General features: G+C 46.4%; 1 protein-coding gene across 2 annotated transcripts in view; it reads left to right on the forward strand.

Moving 5' to 3' along the window:
• The window catches only part of FBXO41 (F-box protein 41), a 73,187-nt gene extending 54,796 nt beyond the window's left edge, over window positions 1–18,391 (forward strand). The window contains exons 11-14 of one of the 2 annotated variants that reach the window (XR_014538428.1): window positions 1,187–1,345; window positions 9,323–9,438; window positions 13,499–14,706; window positions 14,758–18,391. Coding sequence is in view for 1 of the 2 variants with exons in the window: in XM_083571231.1 (XP_083427357.1) it covers window positions 1,187–1,345; window positions 9,323–9,438; window positions 13,499–13,561 (338 nt within the window). In the remaining variant the exon portion in view is untranslated. Of the gene's footprint in view, window positions 1–1,186; window positions 1,346–9,322; window positions 9,439–13,498 lie in introns of both variants that reach the window. The other variant, XM_083571231.1, reaches the window with a different exon arrangement.
• The last annotated feature ends 5,869 nt before the right edge of the window (window positions 18,392–24,260 follow it).

Raw genomic sequence — 24,260 nt, forward strand, 5'->3', positions numbered from 1 at the left:
GACTGGTTTTTTTTCCTTCTGTTGAAATGTATTAGAATAATTTTTTAAAAACCATTAAACGATGTGTTTGCAATGAGGACTTTAACAATAACAAGGGCGGTTCGCCTGGTGCCTAAATTATACATCTTTAGGCACCAGGTGAAAACATTCCTTTTAAACCAGGCCTTTGGCTGATAAATATTCTAGGTAAAGGTAAAGGACCCTTTATATAAGGGTATGAATATGATAAATATTCTAGGTAAAGGTAAAGGACCCTTTTATATATAAAAGGATGTCACATAGAGGAGAGAGAAAGGTTGTTTTCTGCTGCTCCAGAGAAGCGGACACGGAGCAATGGATCCAAACTACAAGAAAGAAGATTCCCCCTAAACATTAGGAAGAACTTCCTGACAGTAAGAGCTGTTCGACAGTGGAATTTGCTGCCAAGGAGTGTGGTGGAGTCTCCTTCTTTGGAGGTCTTTAAGCAGAGGCTTGACAACCATATGTCAGGAGTGCTCTGATGGTGTTTCCTGCTTGGCAGGGGGTTGGACTCGATGGCCCTTGTGGTCTCTTCCAACTCTATGATTCTATGATTCTATGACCCCTGACAGTTATGTCCAGTCATGACCGACTCTGGGGTTGCAGCGCTCATCTCGCTTTATTGGCCGAGAGAGCCGGCGTACAGCTTCCGGGTCATGTGGCCAGCATGACTAAGCCGCTTATGGCGAACCAGAGCAGCGCACGGAAAAGCCGTTTACCTTCCCGACGGAGCAGTACCTATTTATCTACTTGCACTTTGACGTGCTTTCGAACTGCTAGGTTGGCAGGAGCAGGGACCAAGCAACGGGAGCTCACCCCTTCGCGGGGATTCGAACCGCCAACCTTCTGATTGCCAAGCCCTAGGCTCTGCGGTTTAACCCACAGCGCCACCCGCGTCCCCATCTATATCTATATCTATCTCTCTGTCTATATCATCTATCTATTATCTATCTATCCATCTATCTATCTATATCATCTATCTATCTCTATCTATCTATCTATCTATCTATCTATCTATCTATCTATATCTATCATCTTCCATCTATCTGTCTATCTATCAGTCTATCTATCCGTCTATCTATCTATCTATCTAGCTATCATCTAATATATAGAATATAATGGTCGTGCAAATCCTGGCTGATCCCCAAACGCCTGTCTTTCTCCTCAGCCCGGAACTGCATGCGGCTGCAAGTGTTGGAGCTGGACCACGTGACGGAGGTGAACCAGGAAGTGGCGGCCGAGGTGTGTCGGGAAGGCCTGAAGGGGCTGGAGATGCTGGTCTTGACATCCACCCCGGTCACACCCAAAGCCTTGCTGCATTTCAACAGTGAGTGGGAAACCACTAACCCCCCAAAAAGCGAAGCCACGGGGCAGGTGGGCTGCAGGAGAGTTCCTGCCACGTTCCTGGTCCTAGGATGGCACCTAGGGGAGATAGCCAATGAAAGATGGGATGGGACCTCTGGAAGGTTCTGGTGCAGTTGGCCATGGTGGGAAGAGGATGCTGGACCAAATGGGCCTGATCCTGCAAGACCTTCATACGTTGGGGCTCGGTGATAAGATCCCTGGAAACCCAACTGGCCGGTCATTGTTGGGGCAGCAAAGGTTCTCCTGTGTTTCTTCGGATGGCTGGAAGAGATTCAGAAGAACCGTCTCTATCATGAGGATATATCAGTTTTGTAGTGGCTTAACTGTCATGGCTTCTTCCAAACTTTTTTTTTCAAGGGTGGGGGTGGTGCCAGAAAACAGGGAATTATGTTCACATGTGATGGTGGTATAAATATGTACATTTTTTTTTGGCAAAGGGCATTTAAGGAGACAACAGAAATCACTGGGTTAAAGCTGACTGAAAGTACAAAGGTAGCATTATTTTGAATTTCCGATGGAGTGGAATGTTTGCAGGCTATGAAGGATTCACTTGCAAATTTATTGACAGCTGCACAAATTATTGTAGCTAGGAAGTGGAAGGGACAGGCAGAATATAAAATGGAAGAATGGTATAAAGAGGTGTAAAGGTAAAGGGACCCCTGACCATTAAGTCCAGTCGTGGCCGACTCTGGGGTTGCGGCGCTCATCTCGCTTTACTGGCCGAGGGAGCCGGCGTACAGCTTCCGGGTCATGTGGCAGCATGACTAAGCCGCTTCTGGCGAACCAGAGCAGCGCACGGAAATGCCATTTACCTTCCCGCCGGAGCGATACCTATTTATCTACTTGCACTTTGACGTGCTTTCGAACTGCTAGGCTGGCAGAAGCAGGGACCGAGCAACGGGAGCTCACCCTGTTGCGGGGATTTGAACCGCCGACCTTCTGATCAGCAAGCCCTAGGCTCTGTGGTTTAACCCACAGCGCCACCCGTGTCCATTATAAAGAGGTGTGAGATACAGCTATTAATGATACATTAACACGTGCCATTAAGGTAAACAGGGAATATGCAGGAGAATTGATTCTGAGGAGATATGGATGGTGTTTGTAGAATTTGTGCTGTTAAAATGGAAAGGGGTCAAACCATCGCAAGAGGTGTTGAAATTTTGGGAGGTTGGATAGTTGCAATGGGATGGTCTCAGTGGTGGGGTGCACATTTTTATTCTTATTTATGTACGATTATTACTTTTTCAAAAAAATTAAAAAAGAGAAATAAAGGCACTTTCATTTTTTTAAGTTACAGATAGGTAGCCGTGTTGGTCTGCCATAGTCAAAACAAAAAACTTTTTTCCTTCCAGTAGCACCTTAAAGACCAACTAAGTTAGTTCTTGGTATGAGCTTTCGTGTGCATGCACACTTCTTCAGATACACTGAAACAGAACTTGCCAGATCCTTCTATATAGTGAGAAGGTGGGGAGGGCTATTACTCAGGTGGTGGGAATGGGTGATTGGCAGATAGCTGTGATGAGCCTGTTGACGACTCTTAACGACTGCAATAGGTCTTACAGGAAAAAGCAAGGGGTGAAAAGGTGAAAAATGGCTTTGTCATGTATAATGAGATAAGAATCCAATGTCTTTGTTCAGACCAGGTCTCTCCATGGTTTTAAGTTTGGTAATGAGTTGCAATTCAGCAGCTTCTCTTTCCAGTCTATTTCTGAAATTCCTTTGTAGTAATACAGCTACTTTGAGATCTTGTATAGAATGTCCTGGGAGATTGAAGTGTTCTCCTACTGGTTTCTCTGTCTTGTGATTCTTGTGATTCATTTTTTAAAAAAAACTTTGGGAGGGGGAATTTATGGGTGTGCTGCAGAGGGTCCTAATCTGGATTGGGGCCCATGCATCTCCTTTGCACTTTTTAGAAGTTATCCACACAGTTCCTTAACTCAGATGGCTTTAAGAGAGGATGAGATCAAGTGGTGATGAGCCATGATAGCTACGTTCTGACTCCATTTTTGGAAGCCTCTTGGTACCAGTAGCTGGTTTTGCGGGGAAATCTCCCACCATGGGGAATGGCAGGCAGGGGCAGCGGCGTTGCGCTCAGGTGCAGCTTGTGGGCTTCCCAAATGGGGCATCCACTGGCCACCGCGAGAGGAGGGCGCTGGACTAGGTGGGCCATTAGCAGTGTGACTTTTCCAGAAAAAGAGGTGCCAGAAGTCACCAGGAACACCTCCCTTGTTCTCTTATATAGGGGCAATGGCGCCCACCTGAGAGGGGCCGGAACGGAGTTCGAGTGAGTTCCAGCTGGGGGGGGGGGAAAGTCCTGGCCGTTAGCCTGACTTTTTTTTATTTTATCACAGGGGTTGCCAACATGGCACCCATGGGTGCCAGTGTGCTAGCCAGTATGACCAGTATGGCAGTATTTTGTTGGAAGCTGCCCAGAGTGGCTGGAGAAGCCCAGCCAGATAGGTGGGGTATAAATAATAAGTTATTATTAGTATTAGTTTTAGTATTAGTATTATCAGTAGAATCCCCTCAAAAATCCAGAGTGTATGGCACTATTTGCTCTTCTTGCTTATTTAGAGTTATGCCACGCACCCCATGGCAGCCATTTTGTATTATGCCACACACCCCATGGCAGCCATTTTGCATTATGCCACACACACCCCTTGGCAGCCATTTATATTATGCCACACACCCCATGGCAACCATTTTGTATTATGCCACACACCCCATGGCAACCATTTTGTGTTATGCTACATACTCCATGGCAACCATTTTCTATTATGCCTCACACACACCCTGGCAGCCATTTTGTATTATGCCACACACACCATGGCAGCCATTTTGTGCTATGCCACGAACCTCACGGCAGCCATTTTGTCTTATTATTATCAGTATTATCAGTAGAATCCCCTCAAAAATCCAGAGTGTATGGCACTATTTGCTCTTCTTGCTTATTTAGAGTTATGCCACACACCCCATGGCAGCCATTTTGTATTATGCCACACACACCCCATAGCAGCCATTTTGTATTATGCCACACACCCAATGGCAGCCATTTATATTATGCCACACACACACCATGGCAGCCATTTTGCATTATGCCACACACACATCCCATAGCAGCCATTTTGTATTATGCCACACACCCAATGGCAGCCATTTATATTATGCCACACACACACCTTGGCAGCCATTTTGCATTATGCCACACACACACACCATGGCAGCCATTTTGTGTTATGCCACACACCCCATGGCAGCCATTTTTTAATTTGTACCCACAGCACTAACTCAAAATAAAAAATGGTCCTATTGACCCCCCCACACCCTCCAAAAAGGCCTTGCAAGCCCAGATCTTATGTCTATTTTGGCTGCTGACTCTGGATATGTGGGAAAGAAGAAAAATCTACTTTCCTCACACACCTTTTCTCCCATCAAGAGGTACAAAGCTTCAGAGAAGCTCAGGTTTTCTTTTCAGTTAGGACTTGGCTGTGAAGGAACAAGTGCCAAATAGAGTATTTATAGAGAATTTCACTGTTAAAAATAGCAGAGGTTGGCTTTCCGCCAGAGCTGCTTCGTTACAGATATCCAGGAAGTTTGCTAGGCGACACGCCCTACTGTTTTTTACACAAATAATCAATTAGCATCGCTGCCCAACAATTAATGACATTTTAGTTGTTTGACCTGCTTGTGTTAATTAGGTAAATTAAAATGCAGTGAGAATGTTACCAATCCTCAATAAGCCTATTCTTTTTGTTTTATTTCATGTGGGACTTTACGAGTGAGGTTAGGTAAAAATCCCCACAAGCCTGCATTGCCAAGTCTCCTTGTATCAAATGTGAGATCCTTACCTAACAAGGTGGAGGAGTTGGAGCTTATTACCTCTCGGCAGAAAAGTATCCGGGACTGCTGTGTTATGGTCCTTTTAGAGACGTGGCTGGATCCCTCCTTTCCACAGGGACTTCTGCAGCTAGAAGGACGCTCAGTAATTAGAGCGGATAGAACCGCTGAATCCGGGAAGAGCAGAGGAGGAGGAATTTGCGTTTATATAAATAACAACTGGAGCTCGGACATCAAACAAATGGACACGCATTGCTCTCCTGACTTGGAGTACCTAGTGGTGAAGTGCCGCCCTTTTTATTTGCCACGTGAGTTTAATGTTGTTATAATAACAGCGGTGTATATACCTCCCGATGCAAACACTACTACAGCTATGGGCCACCTGCTAACTGCTATTAGCAAACAGCAGCGGGCCCACCCGGATGGAGCATTTGTGGTTGCTGGTGATTTTAACCGAGCCGATTTAAGGACTGTGCTTCCTAAGTTCCACCAGTATGTTGATTGTCCCACTAGGGGGGGAAATACCCTGGACCGAGTATATAGTAACATCATGCATGGATATAAGACCAAGCCCTTGCCCAATTTGGGGCAGTCAGACCACATATCTTTACTTATGATACCATCATATAGACCTCTCGTATGCAGAATTAGACCATCAACTAGAGAGATACGAGTGTGGCCAGTAGGTGCATCTGAGCAACTTCAAGATTGCTTTCGGAGCACCGAGTGGTCGCTTTTTGTGGAGAATAATGTGGACACATACGCTTCAACAGTACTGTTCTACGTTAAAAGCTGCATTGATGTTGCCACTACCACCAAACAAATACGGGTGTTCCCTAACAACAAGCCCTGGCTAAACAGGGATGTGTATCTTCTGTTAAAGGCAAGAAATGCTGCTTTTCATTCTGGTGATGCGCAACAGTATAGAGAAGCCAGAGCCAAATTGAAAAAGGGCATTAGGAATGCCAAAGCTATGTACTGCCGGAGGATTGAAAAACATTTTGAGAGCTCCGACCCTCGTCGAGTATGGCAAGGCCTGCGACAAATCACAGGGCAAAATATTAAAAACGAATTGGCCAGTAGCAGTGCGCACCTGGCTGATCAACTGAATCAATTTTTTAGTCGCTTCGAGGTGGGAACTGGAACTACCGTCACTACAGCATTGGCTACCAGCACATCATCAGAAACTACTACTGATAGACAACCATTTTTATTACAGACCTCTGACGTACAACGTGCCTTTCGGAGCATTAACATTAGGAAGGCAGCTGGACCGGATGGAATTATGGGACGGGTTATTAGGGACTGCGCTGCAGAATTAGCTGGGGTATTTACGGACATTTTTAACCTATCCCTGTTGCAGGGTTCTGTCCCTACCTGCCTGAAGACATCGATTATAGTGCCAGTCCCCAAGCAGTCAGTGGTGGTATCTCTCAATGACTATAGACCAATAGCTCTAACATCTGTTGTTATGAAATGTTTTGAGAGATTGGTGCTAGATCATATTAAGGCTGGTCTTCCATCCACTCTAGACCCGTTCCAGTTTGCATACAGAAGAAACAGATCTACTGATGATGCTATTTCCATCGCTGTCCATACTGTACTGAGTCATCTAGAACGACAGGGAACCTACGCAAGGCTGTTGTTTGTGGACTACAGTTCTGCCTTCAATACAATTCTGCCAGACAGGTTATTTCTTAAAATGACCAATTTGGGTATACATCAGAAGATCTGTCTGTGGGTAAGGAATTTCTTGACTGATAGGCCGCAGACAGTGAGAATGGGACCTTACTATTCTTCTACTCTAGTATTAAGCACAGGAGCCCCTCAGGGATGTGTGCTAAGTCCCTTTCTCTATTCCCTGTACACATTTGATTGCACCCCACTGTATAAGTCCAACACAATCATCAAATTTGCGGATGATACAACAGTGGTGGGGCTCATTAGTGAGAACAATGAGACTGCTTATAGGAAAGAAGTACAGGGGTTAATTCAATGGTGTAAAGAAAACAATCTTATGCTTAACACCAAAAAAACCAAAGAACTCATAATTGACTTTAGGAGAAAGAAAAGTGTATTTTTACCATTGTACATAAATGGCGAGGAGGTGGAGAGGGTTGGTAGTTTTAAATACCTGGGCATTTATATCTCTGAGGACCTCTCATGGACTGCAAATATTAATATGGTTGTGAGGAAGGTGCAGGGGAGGTTGTATTTCCTGAGAATGCTCAGGGGACTGAATCTATCTCAGCACCTACTTCTGTCCTATTATCACAGTACCATCGAGAGTGTCTTAACCTATAGTGTATTATCGTGGTATGGGAGCAGCTCCGAAACGGATAAAAAAGCTTTACAGAGAATAATTAAAATTGCCCAGAATGTTATTGGGCTCCAACTACCAACCCTGGATGAGATCTTCACGTCTCGCACTTTGAAGAAGTCACACAATATCCTGAGAGATCCCACCCATCCTGCTCACAACTTCTTTGAACTGTTGCCTTCGGGCAGAAGATATAGGACAATGAAAACACGAACCACACGCCTTCTGAATAGTTTCTATCCAAGAGCTCTGATTGCACTAAATAATGATCTCAGGGCCAGTTGCAAGAAATAGCAAGCAGGGAGTAGGAAGGAATGAGATAGGTTTTAGGTTATGTTATGCCTTTAAATAGGTTATGTTATATTCTGGATTATGTTATGTTTTATAGATTATGTCTGAATAGGATGAGAGTGTTGGAGATACGTGTAAATGTGTATGTGAACCCGGTCTTTGGGGGGGTGTTTGATTTTCGTTGTTGTGTATACTGTGTATATACGGACAATGACAATAAATTTATCTAATCTAATCTAATCTAATCTAATAAGCATTATCAGAAGGAATGTCCACCTATAACATGACTTTCCTTCTCTTTTCCCTAGGAAAGAGCCAAAGCACATGCAAAATTTAGCAAGCATCCCCTTAACTCTGAGCCCCACTGATTAAATCTACTAATTCGGGGATCTATTAATTGATCTACTTTGTGGATTTATCTGCTAATTGAAAGCTCGCAGCCCGATTTATTAAATTAAAAGAGGAGGAGGCCCGGTTAGAGATATGAGCGGCTCAAGCAAACTTCGCCTCTCGCACAGCCGTATCAGCTGCTGCTAGCAATTTTCCAAAATAGTGATTACTAGCTCATATCGCAGATGATTATTAGCATTTAATTTAGCAGAATTCTGGCAGCTGGTACCCACAATTAATGACATAAGCGATGCCTTAAATGGATTTACGCAGAGGGCTTTCCCTCTAGTTTTTTCAGAGGTGGGGGGAAGAACAACCAAGGATGTTCCTTTAAATAATAAGGGTGCTGGAGTTGTAGCAAATGTCCCGGTCTTCTTTGGGTTGTTGTTTTTTGTACAGTCATGAGGACTAGAACCCTGACCTTTCATAATCATACAAAGTGGAGATCATCAGGGTTCAAGGTGAAATAGCAGCTTCTCTCCTGCAGGGGTCACCAATGTGGTACAACAACACCCTTAAGGTCAGGGGTCCCCAAACTAAGGCCTGCGGGACTCGTTTATCCAGCCCGCGGCAACCCCCACCACCCGCTCTTACCGGTGCTGCGCTGCACAGCTACCCACTTCCAGGTAGGAGGAGCACCGGAAATAGCTTGTGCACGTGCGCAAGCATTACTTGCGCATGCGCAAGCATTATTTGCGCATGTGCAAGCGTTATTTGCGCATGCGCAAGCGTTATTTCCGGTGCACATCTGGGTCAGAGGAGGCCCGTGCACATGCGCACAAGCTATTTCTGGTGCTCCTCTGACCCAGAGGTGCGCCGGAAATAGCATGTGTGCATGCGTATGGGCATGCGCTTCCCCACCCTCTGGCCCGCGGCGTGATCAGCGCTGGAGACACTGGCCCGAGGCGCAGTAAGTTTGCTGACCCCTGCTTAAGGTCTCCCCCTGGTAGCCATGAAGTCCCCCCACTTCCCCCCCTTGGTCATGAAGCAGAAAAGGGGGGTTGCCTTTTTCTTCACCTCTTATGTGTGTTTTTTCCCCCAAGAGAAGAGGAAATCTCCCAACCCAGATTTCATGCTGAAGACATTTCTTTTTCCTTAAAGGTGTTTGCCGGAACCTGAAGTCCATCGTGGTGCAGGTTGGGATCTCGGACTACTTTAAGGAACCAAACAGTTCTGAGGCCAGGAAGATGTTTGAGGAAATGGTGACCAAACTCCAGGTAATGAGTTTCCCACGTGGTCTAATACTTATTAGTCTTCTTCTGCTTCTCTTCCTTTTTAGCAATGGGCTTGCTTGGAGAAAGAAGTGGCAAGAGCTCATCCTCAAAGATCCCAGGTTCAGTCTTTTTATACAGTGCTTTTTTATGGGAAGGACACAGGAGTACGCATACCCCTAAACATTTTATGAATCTTTGTACTTTTGTCCATTTACTGTATTTATTTACTGTATTTATTTATTTATATATATATAATTTTTATTAAATTTTCTGTTTTACAGTTTAAAATACAGTGGACCCTCCGGATACGAATTAAATTCATTCCAGGGGTCCGTGCTTAACCTGAAAAGTCCGTAACTGGAGGCGCCGCTTCTGTGCACATGCGCAGCAAAACCCAGAAGTATACACTTCCGGGTTTGCCGCATTCGCAACACAAAAGTTACGTACCCAGCAGTGGTGTAGCGTGGGTTGTCAGCACCCGGGGCAAGGCAAGTAATTTGCGCCCCCTAACCCGTGGATTTGCGCCCCCTAACCCATGGATTTGCCCTAACCCCAGATGTTGCGCCCGGTGCGGCCCGCCCCCCCTGCACCCCCCACGCTACGCCACTGGTACCCAGAGCGGTACGTAACTCGAGGGTCCAGCAGTGACTTCCCTTCTTCTCTTTCCATGGTTCATTATTCATATCTTAAATCCCTGCACATTTTACACAAACTAAACCATTCAGTATTCCAGTATTACATCCATCAAAACTTATTTACACTGCTGAATTTATCTTAATGATGCCAACGTTTTCAAGTGTACACAATTCCCCCCATATATTCATTAAACAATTTACAATCTTCTCTAAATGTATGTTCTTCTCGTTATCTTGTTCTGTGTGTTAAGTCTGCAAGCTGTGCATATTCCTTCATCTTAAGCTGCCATTCTTCTTTGGTTGGGACCTCGTTCGTTTTCCATTTGGGGGCTAACAAAACATGGGTCACAGTAGTGTCATACATAAATAACCCTTTTTGACACCTGGGAATTTCCGTCTGGATTATCCGCAACAGAAAGGACTCTGGGTTTTTGGGGGGAAGTACTTTTAATCCTTTTTTTTTCAGTCTTCAGCTGGCAAAACCTGGAGCGCCACTGCCAGTCAGTGAAGGCAATGCTGAATAAATGACAAGCAGAGGCACCCCATGACTGGCTGTAGGTAAGAAGGTGAGGACTGACAGGCAGACTGAGATTAGAGGGCCAGTCTCATTCACCCGAATCAGGGTTGGGGAACCTCTGGTCTGCAGGTCAGATTTGGCCCATAAGGCCATTTTTTTAACACTGGCCAGTCACTCCAATATTTAACCTATATGCAGAATTCATCATGCGAAAGGCTGGGCTGGATGAATCCCAAGCCGGAATTAAGATTGCCGGAAGAAACATCAACAACCTCAGATATGCAGATGACACAACCTTGATGGCAGAAAGTGAGGAGGAATTAAAGAAGATTTTAATGGGGGTGAAAGAGGAAAGCACAAAATATGGTCTGAAGCTCAACATCAAAAAAACGAAGATCATGGCCACTGGGCCCATCACCTCCTGGCAAATAGAAGGGGAAGAAATGGAGGCAGTGAGAGATTTTACTTTCTTGGGCTCCATGATCACTGCAGATGGTGACAGCAGTCACGAAATTAAGAGATGCCTGCTTCTTGGGAGAAAAGCAATGACAAACCTAGACAGCATCTTAAAAAGCAGAGACTTCACCTTGCCAACAAAGGTCCGTATAGTTAAAGCTATGGTTTTCCCAGTAGTGATGTATGGAAGTGAGAGCTGGACCATAAAGAAGGCTGATCGCCAAAGAATTGATGCTTTTGAATTCTGGTGCTGGAGTTGACTCTTGAGAGTCCCATGGACTGCAAGAAGATCCAACCTCTCCATTCTGAAGGAACTCAGCCCTGAGTGCTCACTGGAAGGACAGATCCTGAAGCTGAGGCTCCAAGACTTTGGCCACCTCATGAGAAGAGAAGACTCCCTGGAAAAGACCCTGATGTTGGGAAAGATGGAGGGCACAAGGAGAAGAGGACGACAGAGGGTGAGATGGTTGGACAGTGTTCTCGAAGCTACCAGCGTGAGTTTGACCAAACTGCAGGAGGCAGTGGAAGACAGGAGTGCCTGGCATGCTCTGGTCCAGGGGGTCACGAAGAGTCGGACATGATTAAACGACTAAACAACAACAACAAGTCACTCCAATATAATGTACTTACCTGAGATGTGCAGCTGAAGGGCGGCATATGAATTTAATAAATCATAATAATAGCAGGTTATGTCAGTGGATGCACAGGAGGGCAGAGATTGATTTTACCTAAACTGTGAGTGCCAGTTCCCCTGTTTGCAAAAGGGCTTTCAAACAGCCCCCATTCTGCGCTTTGAAGTCCCGGTAGTCAGGGCGTCAAAGCGCCACGTCACCTCCCACTGCTATGGCACAGGGTGATTGACAGATGGGCAATCCCGCTCACCTGTCAAATCCCCCCCCCCCCCCGGGTTGAGGACATAAGGATCTGACCCACCCAGCCAGAAAACATTCTCTCACTTTGGCCCAAACATTTAGAATTTATTGGAACTCCATGGCGTTTGTGTGGAAAAGAACTGTCTTGTCGGAGACGTAATAAGGATAATATTTCTTTAAAACATCTGTTTTTACAATGACCTATACTTATTACGTTTTGGGAGAAAGTAGTGGATTATATGAATATGACTGTGTGGAAAAAGTTTAAAATTTCCAGAGGATAATATTCTTTTGAGCTACATACCTACGACATGGAATTTGACAACTGAGGAACATAACTGGATTCTTCCTATAATAATATAATAATTAATAATAATTTATTATTTATACCCTGCCCATCTGGCTGGGCCTCCCCAGCCACTCTGGGCAGCTTCCATAGAAACCAAAAATACAGTAAAATATCACACGTTAAAAACTTCCCTGAACAGGGCTGCCTTAAGATGTCTTCTGAATGTCAGGTAGTTGTTTATCGCTTTGACATCTGCTGGAAGGGCGTTCCACAGGGCGGGCGCCACGACCGAGAAGGCCCTCTGCCTGGTTCCCTGTAGCTTTGCTTCTCGCAGTGAGGGAACCGTCAGAAGGCCCTCGGTGCAGGACCTCAGCGTCCGGGCAGAATGATGGGGGTGGAGACGCTCCTTCAGGTATACTGGACCGAGGCCGTTTAGGGCTTTAAAGGTCAGCACCAACACTTTGAATTGTGCTCGGAAACGTACTGGGAGCCAATGTAGGTCTTTCAAGACCGGTGTTATATGGTTTCGGCGGCCGCCCCCAGTCACCAGTCTAGCTGCCGCATTCTGGATTAGTTGTAGTTTCCGGGTCACCTTCAAAGGTAGCCCCACGTAGAGTGCATTGCAGTAGTCCAAGCGGGAGATAACCAGAGCATGCACCACTCTGGCAAGACAGTCCGCAGGCAGATAGGGTCCTACCCTTACTATGGCCAAAAGACTGATATTGCTGCATTGGAAAGATAAATTGACGCCTCCATTTAATCAATGGATTGAAAACACGATTGCACTTACCACTTATGAGTGGATTGCTTATAGATGTAGAGTTTGCGGGGGGAAATATAATGAAATTTGGAACCCTTTTAAGTTAAAAAATAAATATATACTGTATATTTCCGTGTATAAGACGTCCCCTATTTTTGGGGACTCCAGATTAAGAAAACACCCCTCAGCACTACCCATGTATAAGACGAGCCCCAATTTTAAGCCTAATTTTTTGGTTAAAAAAACCTAGTCTTATATATGGAAAAATACGGTATGGATTTGGATAATGCCACTATCTATATATTAGGTAAGTATCTATGGAATTGCAGCTGTTATTTCCTATAGGGTCATAGTTTATCCTTTCACGTTCTCCCTTTTTATTTTTTATTCTTTGTTGTTTATTTTAAGTGTTGTTAAAAAGAATTAAGAAGCAGCAGCAGCAGCAGCTCTGGCCCAACTGGAGCAGCCTGTTTCCTCCCGCACACCACTTCCCCTGAAATTTATTGTCATCTCTCTCTTCTTTATCTCTTCCAGGCCCTGAAGAAGAGGCCAGGCTTTTCAAAGATTTTACACATTAAGGTGGAAGCTGGCTGTTAACCTTTGCAAGGGGAGAGACCAACGCGCACCCCAGATTAACACCTCCTGCCCGTCTGTTAGTAAAGACATCCTGGCGCCAACACCAGCAGCCTGCCTGCCAGTTCTCTGGACTGGCGCTTTCAGAAGCACCCAGCCGAGCGCACGCATCTTTGAGCAGGCCTTCCGGACTGGGCGCGACGAGCTCCTTTTCCGTGCGGTGAAGGGTCAGCTGTATCGCTGAGATGATGGTGCTATGAAAACAAACACACAAAAACGCCCGGCAAAGGAATTTCTCCAGACTGCCAGCGGGAACATCCCTTTTCCTTCTCCTCCTCCTCCTCCTTTCATCTCGTGGAGGCAGCTGTGCAAGGGAAGCTTGGCCCTTCTTTGCAGATCCTTCCTTTGCCGTCAAGACTCTCTTTCTTTTCGCCCTTCAACAACTTCTCGGCCAAGGGTGACAAATCAACGGGGCTCACTCGACTCCTTCGATTCGCCCTCCTCCTTTGTGGAAACGACTGGTCGTTCCTTCCGTCTGAAACTCCATCGCCTCGGAGCCTCATTTCATCTCTTTCCTTTCAGGCTCTTTCTCTCGCTCACTCTTGGTTTTTTAATGAGGGAGGGGGCAGTTCCTATTGTGGGCAGAAGCAGGGGTTCCTGTTCGTTTTGATTTCCCCCCTCTCTCTTATGAAAGAAAAGGCAAAGCCGAATTTCCCTGCGGCCAGAGACCACTACAATCCTAAGAAAACAGATCTCCTACCTTGCTGAGGAACCTGGAATGTTCTCCCCACTGATCAATTTCCATCTTGGAGCCAGGAACATAGGAAGTTGCCTTATACTGAATCAGGCCCTCGGTCCATCCAGCTCAGTATTGTCTATACAGACTGATAACTGCTCTCCATGGTTTCAGGCAGGGAGTCTTTCCCAGTCCTCCCAGGAGATGCTGAGGACTGAACCCAGGACCTGGGCCGCTGAGCCAGGGCCCTTGTTCTCTCTCCTGCACAGGCCATAAAGCATCTTTGCCTGCAACATCCTCTTTTCATCTCTTGCCACCAACTTTTTCCTGATTCATAGAAAGCCGCCGCCTTCCTCTTCTGGCGGGCGGCTTCGCCGAGTGATTAATCGTTTGGCAATTGGCATAGTGGAAAGGAGACGTTTCTGCTTTGAATGTAAGCCTCCTCCATCCATCATCCCTAGCTTGCCTGCTTTCCAGGAGGCAGGGAGATCCAGTCCCCCCCCCCCCACGATTTACAGATCTGCAAGTGCCCTCCAGGTATTAACTGGCCCCCGACATTAACCAGTTCCCAATCCCTGCCGTTTATGCCAAGATTTAGGGAGCACATAGCTACCAGAAATGAGAGGAACCAGCTCTGCCCGAATTTCTCAGGCAGATGGCTTTGCTTCAGTTGGATTTCTTGGGGAAGCAGAAGGATGGAGTTTGCAGTCAGCATACTGCTGTGGCAATGGATCTGCAGTAAAAATGACACAGCTAGCAAGTACAGGTTCCAGATCCTGCAAGGAGGAGACTGGCTTACAAACTCACGGCCAAAACATTTGATCAACCTTAGGAAATCCTTTCTTGCATAGCATTTATGCTGAATCCCCAGGGGCAGTCGAGGGCTGGCCTTGAGAGAGGACTCGAGGGGAGCATTTTCTAGTCTAAGCCAGGGGTCGCTACGCTGTGCCTTCATCAGCTAGAATTATCTGGAGCTGTTTTTATTCCATCAGAGCATCTCCATTCTTGGGGAGGGTGGGGCGAGGCTGACCTGTTGGGTTTCTGCCTGGTGTGCAGCTGATGAAGGCACAAGCTCCATGCCAGAAAAAAACAAGGCAACCCCCTTCTCAGAGCCTACGCTTATCAGAGCCGACCCTTATCAAGTAGCTGTTGGACTCCCGGTTCAGTACAGTAAGCCTGCAACTTATACACATTTAACTTATATTCAGCTTTATGCACTTTGGAGAAAAAAAATAATAAAATTTAAAGGGGGCATGCATCCAGGAAAAATGTCTTTGGCAATTCTATCCGCCATTGCACCCCATGTGTTTTGATTACACACAATTTTGGATTTATGCACAGTGCCCAGAATGCAATGTAAGTTGCAGGCTTAACTGTAGTTACAAAGAAAAGTTATTTGAAAAAGACAGATAGGACTATATATGGTGGGTTCTAAAGATTCTATTACTTGAGTGGTATTACCTGAGAGAGAAAACTGATAATCAGTCTCTCCCCCCCCCCCTCAAAAAAAGGAGGGAGGATCCTTATTCCTTATGTTGCACACAAAAAGCACCAAGAATTCTGTGGCAAGAATAATTTGTGCAAAGCACACTTGATGATGACACCATGTTGATTTTGGGGGTTCTTGAACACAGAACCCTCAGTGAACAGGAAGGCTGCAGAAACTGCAAATTAGTTTAGGCCACATCTGGGCTTCTTCAATGCACCATTCAAAGTGAAAAGGTTAATCCTTCTTAGGGCCGTGTTATCATTTACCACTGAATCGGAGCAAACGTCAGTCGGGTTTTCTCCAATGGACAGTTGCTCAGATTTATTACTAAGGAATGGGTGTTCCACAGGGGAAGGCGGTGGAGCAGAAGCAAAACTACTTGCACCCATGCTTTTTAGGGACGAGACAAGTGGAAGTCTGGATGGGCCCTGAATCAGAATGTTTCAGGAACCTGGACAGAGCCCCATGGAAGGTGCTCCCTGGACCCACACAAGGGAGAGAGTAGTTGCCTGAACAAGATGCAGAGGACTTTTTAGGGCCAAGTGGAAAGTGTGCCTTTAATATAGATATTTAAAATAATTAAGAAGAGTGTACATGCAGGTTGCAAGCTTCAACCCAGCAGGAGCTGGCTGCAAATTAGAGAACAGACAGTCTGCAGGTTCTGCCCTCCTCTACTCACCCCTCCCAATTAACCTCCGTCTCCAAGACATTACAAAGGCCAACTCTAGGCATTTAGGCCCTGAAATCTTAGGTATGGGATGCTGTTGATTCTAGTGTTAGGAGAAAGTCACACTCGACAGCTGTTGGGTTTTCATGAGGACTTAAAAAAATTGACAGATCTACTTGCAGCTCCCGGCCAAGTGACACATCGGGTGGAAATCCCACATTTGGTGCCATGTGAAGTGTTAAATTGCCCTAAGAAGATCTCTCCGTTTGGGCAGGCAATGAATAGTCTCTAAGAATTCATATAGCAACACTGGGGAGAGTGAGAATTCAGAGAAAAGGAGGGTCAACGGAACCCTCACTGAGATTTTAGATCTGCAAAAATCCAGTTCTGCTTCACGGAATTATTGCCTTTTCCAGCAGCCAACTCTCACAGGTAGTGATTTTTATTTTATTTTAATCCTGATTCCAAAAGACTTGCACAACCTTTGGGGTTTTTTTGTTCTCCTGTCGTGAGGGCACAAGGGTCACAAATCCTGGAGTAAATGGAGAGCTCTTGCAGGAAGGAGGCCCCAGAATGCATTGCTCCACCTGCAGCTTGAGATGCACTGCATTCTGAGAAATGCAGTCTTCAAGGAGCAGGGCGCCCTCGTGTTTACAAGGAAGGCAGCCATTTTGCCAAAGTTTCTTTTTTCATCACGGCCCTGGAGGTGACACTGAAGGGACAGGAGGAGGAAGGGAGCAAAGTGTTTGGTGTGGCCAGCTTAACGGTCCGAAGAGTCTAAAAGGATGCCTAAAAAACCAGCAAAAATTAAAAATAATCATCCGATAAGAAGGAATGAAACAAAAAGCAACAAGGATGGAGGAGAAAGTGAACACGAGCCTCCTAAATTCCACATTTTGATACTTTTTAAACACTAGAGTTTTCTGGCAGTGGCGATAAACCATGACCTTGAACAGTCGCCTTTGACACAGTGCAGAAACTTGAACAAACGTTACCTTAAATTCAAGAAAAGTCAGTATTTATTTCTATAAAGAATTAAAAAAATAAAAGACGAAGAGAGATTTTAAAGCAAAGTTATTTACTCAGCATGTGTCGCTATGCTCTGTTCTTAGTGAGGGATTGCTTTAACTGAGAGTCGTTTCGGGGACTGATTTATTTATTTTGGTTCCTCCTCGTTCATCAAGGGCAGAGAAGGTCAGCTCATGAGGATGTTTGCTGCTGCTATGACTACAATTTCCATTACTTTCTGCCCCCTCTCGCCTTCTTTTCCTTTTTGAAAGAGAGTGCCAGAGAGGAAACCAGCCCATTGGATGTGAGGAGGACTCAAGAGCCAATTCTGGCCTGATACTATCTTTCTTGCCCTCGTTCTAATGCATCCTTCTGCAGAGTCTCTGGTAGTGGAAGAATCTAAGGTTCGGGTCCCCCTGATTAATCCAGGGATGTGCCCTCAGGGCTGTGGATTTAGCTGGAACATTCTTTCATTTTTGGAAGCGGGGGGCAGCTGTGACAGCATCCACCTACGGCAAGTCCTCCAAGCAATGGCATTCGACTGGATGGAGTGGCTATTGGGGGGGGAGCTTTCCCTCCTTTTCCTCTTGTTGCCCCCAAGATCGCATTCCAAGGGATGTGTGAACAGAGGGCAGCGGTTAAGAACTGCGCATGGTGCGCAGCGATTCGCCTGGGAAGCCACAATTTCATGTTACCAGGACATATAACTGGGAGGGAAGGTGGAAGAGCAGGATTAAAAGGTGTGACTCAGAGGAACAGAGACCAAAGTGTCTTCTAAGAGATATTTCATCTCTAGGTTTGGAGGGTTGTTGGGGGAGGGCGAAGAGAGCAAGATGTTTATTTATTTATTTATTTATTTATTTACTTACGTGTTTATTTATTTATTGGGTGGAATGACGTCGCTATTTATTTTCTCTTTTTTTAAGAAAATAAGAATGATGATGATGATGATAACTGTGAGATTCTCTGCCTGTGAACTTTGGTCAAAATTGAGCTATGGGTGTGTGGTCTCCCTCCCTTTTATTATTATTATTATCATAAATCCCTGACTGGTTCATGGCGTTCCCTTCTTCCCTGTCCCCCACCCCATCAGTCTCACAGCTCACTGTGCTGCAAGGGCAGGAAAAAAGAGGTTTGTAAGTGGATGATGATGTGATGTTCGCTGGAAATTATTCCCCCCCCCCATCTCTGCAGTGTTAACCCTTGCACCCTTTGAACAGGACCTGAGCACTTTTGATATATGTTTTCTTTCCTGTTTAAAACATATGTTTATTATTCTTATTCTTAACCCAGAAATCAGATAGTTGGGGCCATGATCCAGTTAGCACCTGCAAACCTCACAGATTCCAATGGGAAACCACGGAGCTTAACTTTCTTCTATGGGCATCAATAAGACTTAAAAGTGTTTTACTTAGTTCTGCACTTATCTGTTCAGAAGCAGGTCTAACTGAGTTCAATGGGAAGCATGTAGAGAACTGCAGACTAACAGGAGCTGGATCAAGCCCCCTGACCTGCTGGGTGTCATAACGTAAATCTGAGCCAAAAACTTGTTTTGTGTTCTTTTAAGAAAAAGCTGGGTGGGAGGCAGAAAATGTCTCTGCAATGCTTTGAAGGCAAATGAATTTTTCTTAATGTGATCATTTGTATTACTGGGTTCCGTGAGGGTGTTCTAAAGGCCTTTGGGGAATATAAAAATTAATTTAACGGATAGTGCAGGAAATGGTATGCTCAGGTTGAAGAGCTGCTTAGCACATCAGCGTGCCTCAGTCGATCGCTCCACCCTCAACGGCTCACAGCTGAAGCCCTGCTCAGAGGTTTGGGTTGCCCTCCATGCCTTCAATGGGTACAGTGTGGGGCAACAGGCTCTGCTCTCCCTGCCCACATCTGCTAAATACATGGAGAAGAACCCAGATTTATGAAAAGGGCTTGGATGTGCGAGCAGTTTTCCCTTAAAAAGCAAGGGGGCATACGAATATCCTTTTCTATGGGAATTGCACTATGATGGCAAGTTGATATGCACAGGCTATGACTTCATGGTGCACTCACTGAGAAATTTGCATGCAAGTGGAAGCTGAGCCACAGTGTATGGGGGGGGCATTTCCCAACAGCAGTTCACCTTCTGCAAAATTGGGGTGGCTATTTTTGCTCAGAGAGGCTATACCAGGGGTCGGCAAGGCTTACCGGCCATGGACTGGATCACTCCCGTGGAGATCCTCCATGGGCCGGGCCGGCACAGCACGACACCGGAAATCACATCTGCACATGCCCAGATGCTGAAAATCGCACCTGCACAGAAGCGTTTTTCAGTGTCTGGGCATGTGCAGATGCGATTTCCGGTATCTGCTTGTGCGCAGATGAGATTTCCAGCACTGTTTGGCAAGTCCCCATGCTGTGCTGTGCCGGTTTAGCTCAGCGTGCAGGGGACTCACCAAGTGGGCAGCTCGGTTCGGGGGCAGCTCGTGGGCCAGTAAACGGTCTTCATGGGCCGCACGAAGCACCTCTGCCGCCGCATGGGTTTGTTTTAACGTGGTTTGCAAAGTGGAGATGCCTCTTTGCATTTTGCAAAGATCAAAGCCCGTTTCTGGTGGCTGCAGCTGCCCGGCTTGTTGGTGCTGTTGCTGCTCCGATGCACTTTTGTAAAACTGTCAAATATTGAAACTGTGGAGTCAGTCTGCACGGGAAGAGGGAAACTTTGAGCGTGAAGCCTTCTGCGTCATGTCATTTAGCACGTGGCGCTATCCGAACGAAGTGAAAGGTACGCCTCTGCCATTTGCGGCATGGGATCTGCTTCTAAGATCCAGGGCTGGCTCAAGCATTGGCCAGTGGGAGCACATGGCTTAAGCACCAACACCAGACGAGGAGGAGAAGGAGGAGGGAGCAGTTTATGGGCAAGGATCATAGGTTGGCGGTAGAGGATCTTGCTTGCATGCGGAAGGCCACAATGTAGATCTGGAAGAGATCCCTGCCTGAGACTGCAAAGTCACTGCCAGTCAGGGTATTGAGCTGCATTGAACTTTGGCCAAGTCCTATGTAACTAGCTTGGATTTTGAGTATGGGTGGAAGAAAGTTCCCTGAATGCCACAGTCGGCTACTAAGGGGAAGAGTGTCAGACCAGATCCATGGTGGAAGTTTACGCAGCCAGTGCAGGAGATGGGAAATGCCAGAGGGATGTGGTCAGTGCGCATCTTGGGTCCATGGCATCAGCTGCTGTCCCAGAAAAAATGAAAACTGTCTACTGATCAGGATCATGGCCGCAGAGGAGCCTATGAGCAGGGCATGAGGGTAGCAGCCATTTCTCGCTGTTGCTTCTCCCATTAACTGGTATTCAGAGGTAGACTGCTCCTGCTCATAGATGCTCCATTCTGTTGTTAGACCTATTCCTCGATGTATTTGCCCACACTTCTTTTAAAGCCAAGCTTTCTTTTCTTCCTTCACCTGCAAATGTCATCACCCCTTGGGCCAATTTCAAGGCATCTGTAAAGCTTCCATCTGCGTTCCTTCCATCTTTCTGCAGTTTCTTTGCTTGTTTCATAAAATGTATATGCCACTTGACTGTAGGGAAAAAGCTCAACGCAGTTGATACCTCCAAGGTGGGCCCTGACTGCTGAGGGCAGAATTGTCTTTCTGCAGATTCCCAAAGTGTAGAGAATATCGCAGTTCTGTTGAGCAGGGCTGGAAAATTCTCCAGAGCTTTTTCTGTTTCCTTGCTCATTCCGGAGTTGAGGGTGCGCGCTTGTCTGCGTCCCAATCCAGTAAGGATAAATGACCATCCATATCCCCATATTACCTTTCTATACAGCCTCCAGATTGTGAGGGGCCCCCAATCTGCGAGCTGGGAGAAATTGCAGGAGTGCAAGCATGCACCCTGGGTTTGAGCTTCCTTGGTGGTGTTTTGGTGATATAGGTAAAGGGACCCCTGACCATTAGGTCCAGTTGTGGCCGACTCTGGGGTTGCGGCGCTCATCTCGCTTTATTGGCCGAGGGAGCCGGCGTACAGCTTCTGGGTCATGTGGCCAGCATGACTAAGCCGCTTCTGGCGAACCAGAGCAGTGTACGGAAACACCGTTTACCTTCCCACCGGAGTGGTGCCTATTTATCTACTTGCACTTTGACGTGCTTTTGAACTGCTAGGTTGGCAGGAGCAGGGACCGAGCAACGGGAGCTCACCCCGTTGCGGGGATTCGAACCGCCAACCTTCTGATTGGCAACTCCTAGGCTCTGTGGTTTAACCCACAGCGCCACACGTGTCCCCAGTTTTGGTGATATAGATAGTTTTATTTGCACATATCTGTACAGACCGAGCATCAGATTAGAAGGGCTTGAAACATTAACTAACAAGAGATCTTGCTACTTCACTGGGTTCCTAAGGAAAAGCCCCCCCGAGCGATAGTGTCGGTTTCTGCGCAAAGAGCAAGTCAAGTCTCTGTCTCCCAGTTGCAGCTCAACAGGGGACAAAACATGACAGACCCCTGGCCTAATTGCTCTACTACAACCGCCAACATGGGGTGGGGAAAACATTTTATGGCAACGCACCTGCACTTGGCCAATTCTGCAGTTGTGCCAAGAGAAGCTGAACAGATTTGGACAGGGCCGCTGCCTTGTTTTATTTATTTATTTTATAAAATTTTATATAGCACTTGATTGTAAAACGAAAACGAAAACCCTCAAAGTGGTTTACCTAAATGGTAAGGCTAAGAAAAATGTGCAGTAATTGAAGGCATGAGAAAAACTGCAAAATTGCAGGCTAAAAACACCAACTTTCTAAACCTCTGAATTGGCTTGTCTGAACACACACACAAAAATGAGCAGGCACCGAAAAGAATAATAATAATACAGTGGAGCCTTGGTTGTCGAATGCTTCGGAAGCTGAAAAATTCGAAATCCAAACGCCGACAACCCGGAAGTGAATGCTTCCATTTTCAAACGTTTCTCCATTTTTTAAAAGGAATTTGCCAACCGGCAATTGTGCCTCGGTTGTCAAACCTTTCGGAAGTCGAACAGATTATGTCCAACAACCGAGGTTCCGCTCTAATAATTTATTACTTATACCTTGCCCATCTGACTGGGTTGCCCCAGCCACAAGGAAGCTTCCAACATAATAAGAGTAATTTTAAAAAGAGTACAGTGAAGGCAGCTGCCTAATATCAAGCAGCAGGGAGTTCCAAAGGGTAGGTGCTGCCACGGTAAAAGATTGAGAATGTGGAATGGGTCTTTTGTGGCCTCTGGGATACTTCCAATTCCGCTGATCCAAGTGGCTGAGTGGCATCATTGCAGGGGAAAGGTGGTCTCTTGGGCAAACTGGCCCCAAGTGGCTCAGAGCTTTGAATAGTAGCAGGAATGCCTTGAACTTGGCCCATTGTCTCTCACAAAGGTTACTGGCTTGACCACCTCAGCCGTCTCTTCCTCTACGAAATTCAACCTTAGAGATCTAATACCACAGGGCTGCAGGGGACCCAAAAGAGACGTTCTGAAAAGATGCTGTAATTTGAGTTAGGCGCCCAGGCAGCACATGTGTGATGCTGTTGGATTCTGGAGCTGATGATTTAACGGTGCTGATCCAACAAATTGTGGGGGGCTGCTTCTGTTCCCCCCACACACAGAGAGAGACACCATAGCTGCATCTCTTTAGGGGAAGGAGAGTTTTCCCCGCACAACTGTATGCAGGGCTCTCTGGAGAGTGGCATCATCTCTTTCATTGCTGCCATGGAGACATTTATTAAAAGATATGAAATCTTGTCAGCAGCAAGATCAATTGGTTGGGGTTGTCAAATCTTCTGCAGGCTTTCGGTGGCCTTTCTTCCTTAACAAAAGGGGTGGGGTGGGAAACGGATTTGCCTGTCAGCGCCATCAGATAATCCGCAGCAAAGGTGCAGAAAGAGAAACCCAGATATGTAAAGAAGATCCCTTTACACAACCTCCGCTTCAGATGAGCATTTGGCAACCGGTCTTGCCGACGTCTCAGATAAAGCAGCGGCAGGCTGTGAGAAACTGACTCTTGGAAAGTTAAAATTCTATAACCCTGCCAACTGGGTTCTGTGAGCTGCATAAATTAGGCAAATTTGCAACTGCGCCTCACGTTCCCATCCCGTGGACTTAATTCTGCGGTGTTATTATCGTGCATCATTTATTCTGGTTCCAATATCTTGTGCAAAGGACAGAGAGAGGTATTGCAAGCAGTTTGGGCCCAGACCTTGACATCGTTTTCTTGATTCTGAGAATCCATCCCAATGACCGCTCCCCACATTAAATGGGGGGCGCCCTTTGCATGGTCGCGTGCAGCCCCTGGGACCCTGTGCGGCCTCATTAGCACAGGCTTGGCTTCACCTTCCCCAGGTGGGATACCTGGAGGTCTCCACCTACCTCAGCCAGTTGCCCAATCCCACCTGCTGAGGTGTTGCCAAAGTGATCAGGCCAGGTAGAGGGAGGGACCACCCAAGATCCTCCCCCTATTGTGTGGGCAGGTGGTCCCTCCCCCTACCTGGCCTGATCACCTTGGCAACGCCTCCCCAGGTGGGATTGGGCAACTGGCTGAGGTAGGCAGAGACCTCCAGGTATCCCACCTGGGGAAGGCCAAGCCAAGCCTGGGCTAATGATGCCGCATAGGGTCCAGGGGGCTGCGCGCGACCACGCAAAGGGCGCCCCCCCATTTAATGTGGGGAGCGTCATTACGTGTTAAGCAAATCAAATAATGGATACTAACTATGCTTTCCAGGGGGCTATAAACTTGGTGTCAAAAAAAATTTAAAAGCTGAAAGTTTCAGGAAGTTGAATTCTGCACTCCATTCTGTGCTTTCTTTTGCTCCTGCAAAAATAAAAATAAAAA

This window comes from Podarcis filfolensis (assembly GCF_964270895.1).
Source record: "Podarcis filfolensis genome assembly, chromosome: 9".
In the NCBI taxonomy this organism is placed as follows: Eukaryota; Metazoa; Chordata; class Lepidosauria; order Squamata; family Lacertidae; genus Podarcis; species Podarcis filfolensis.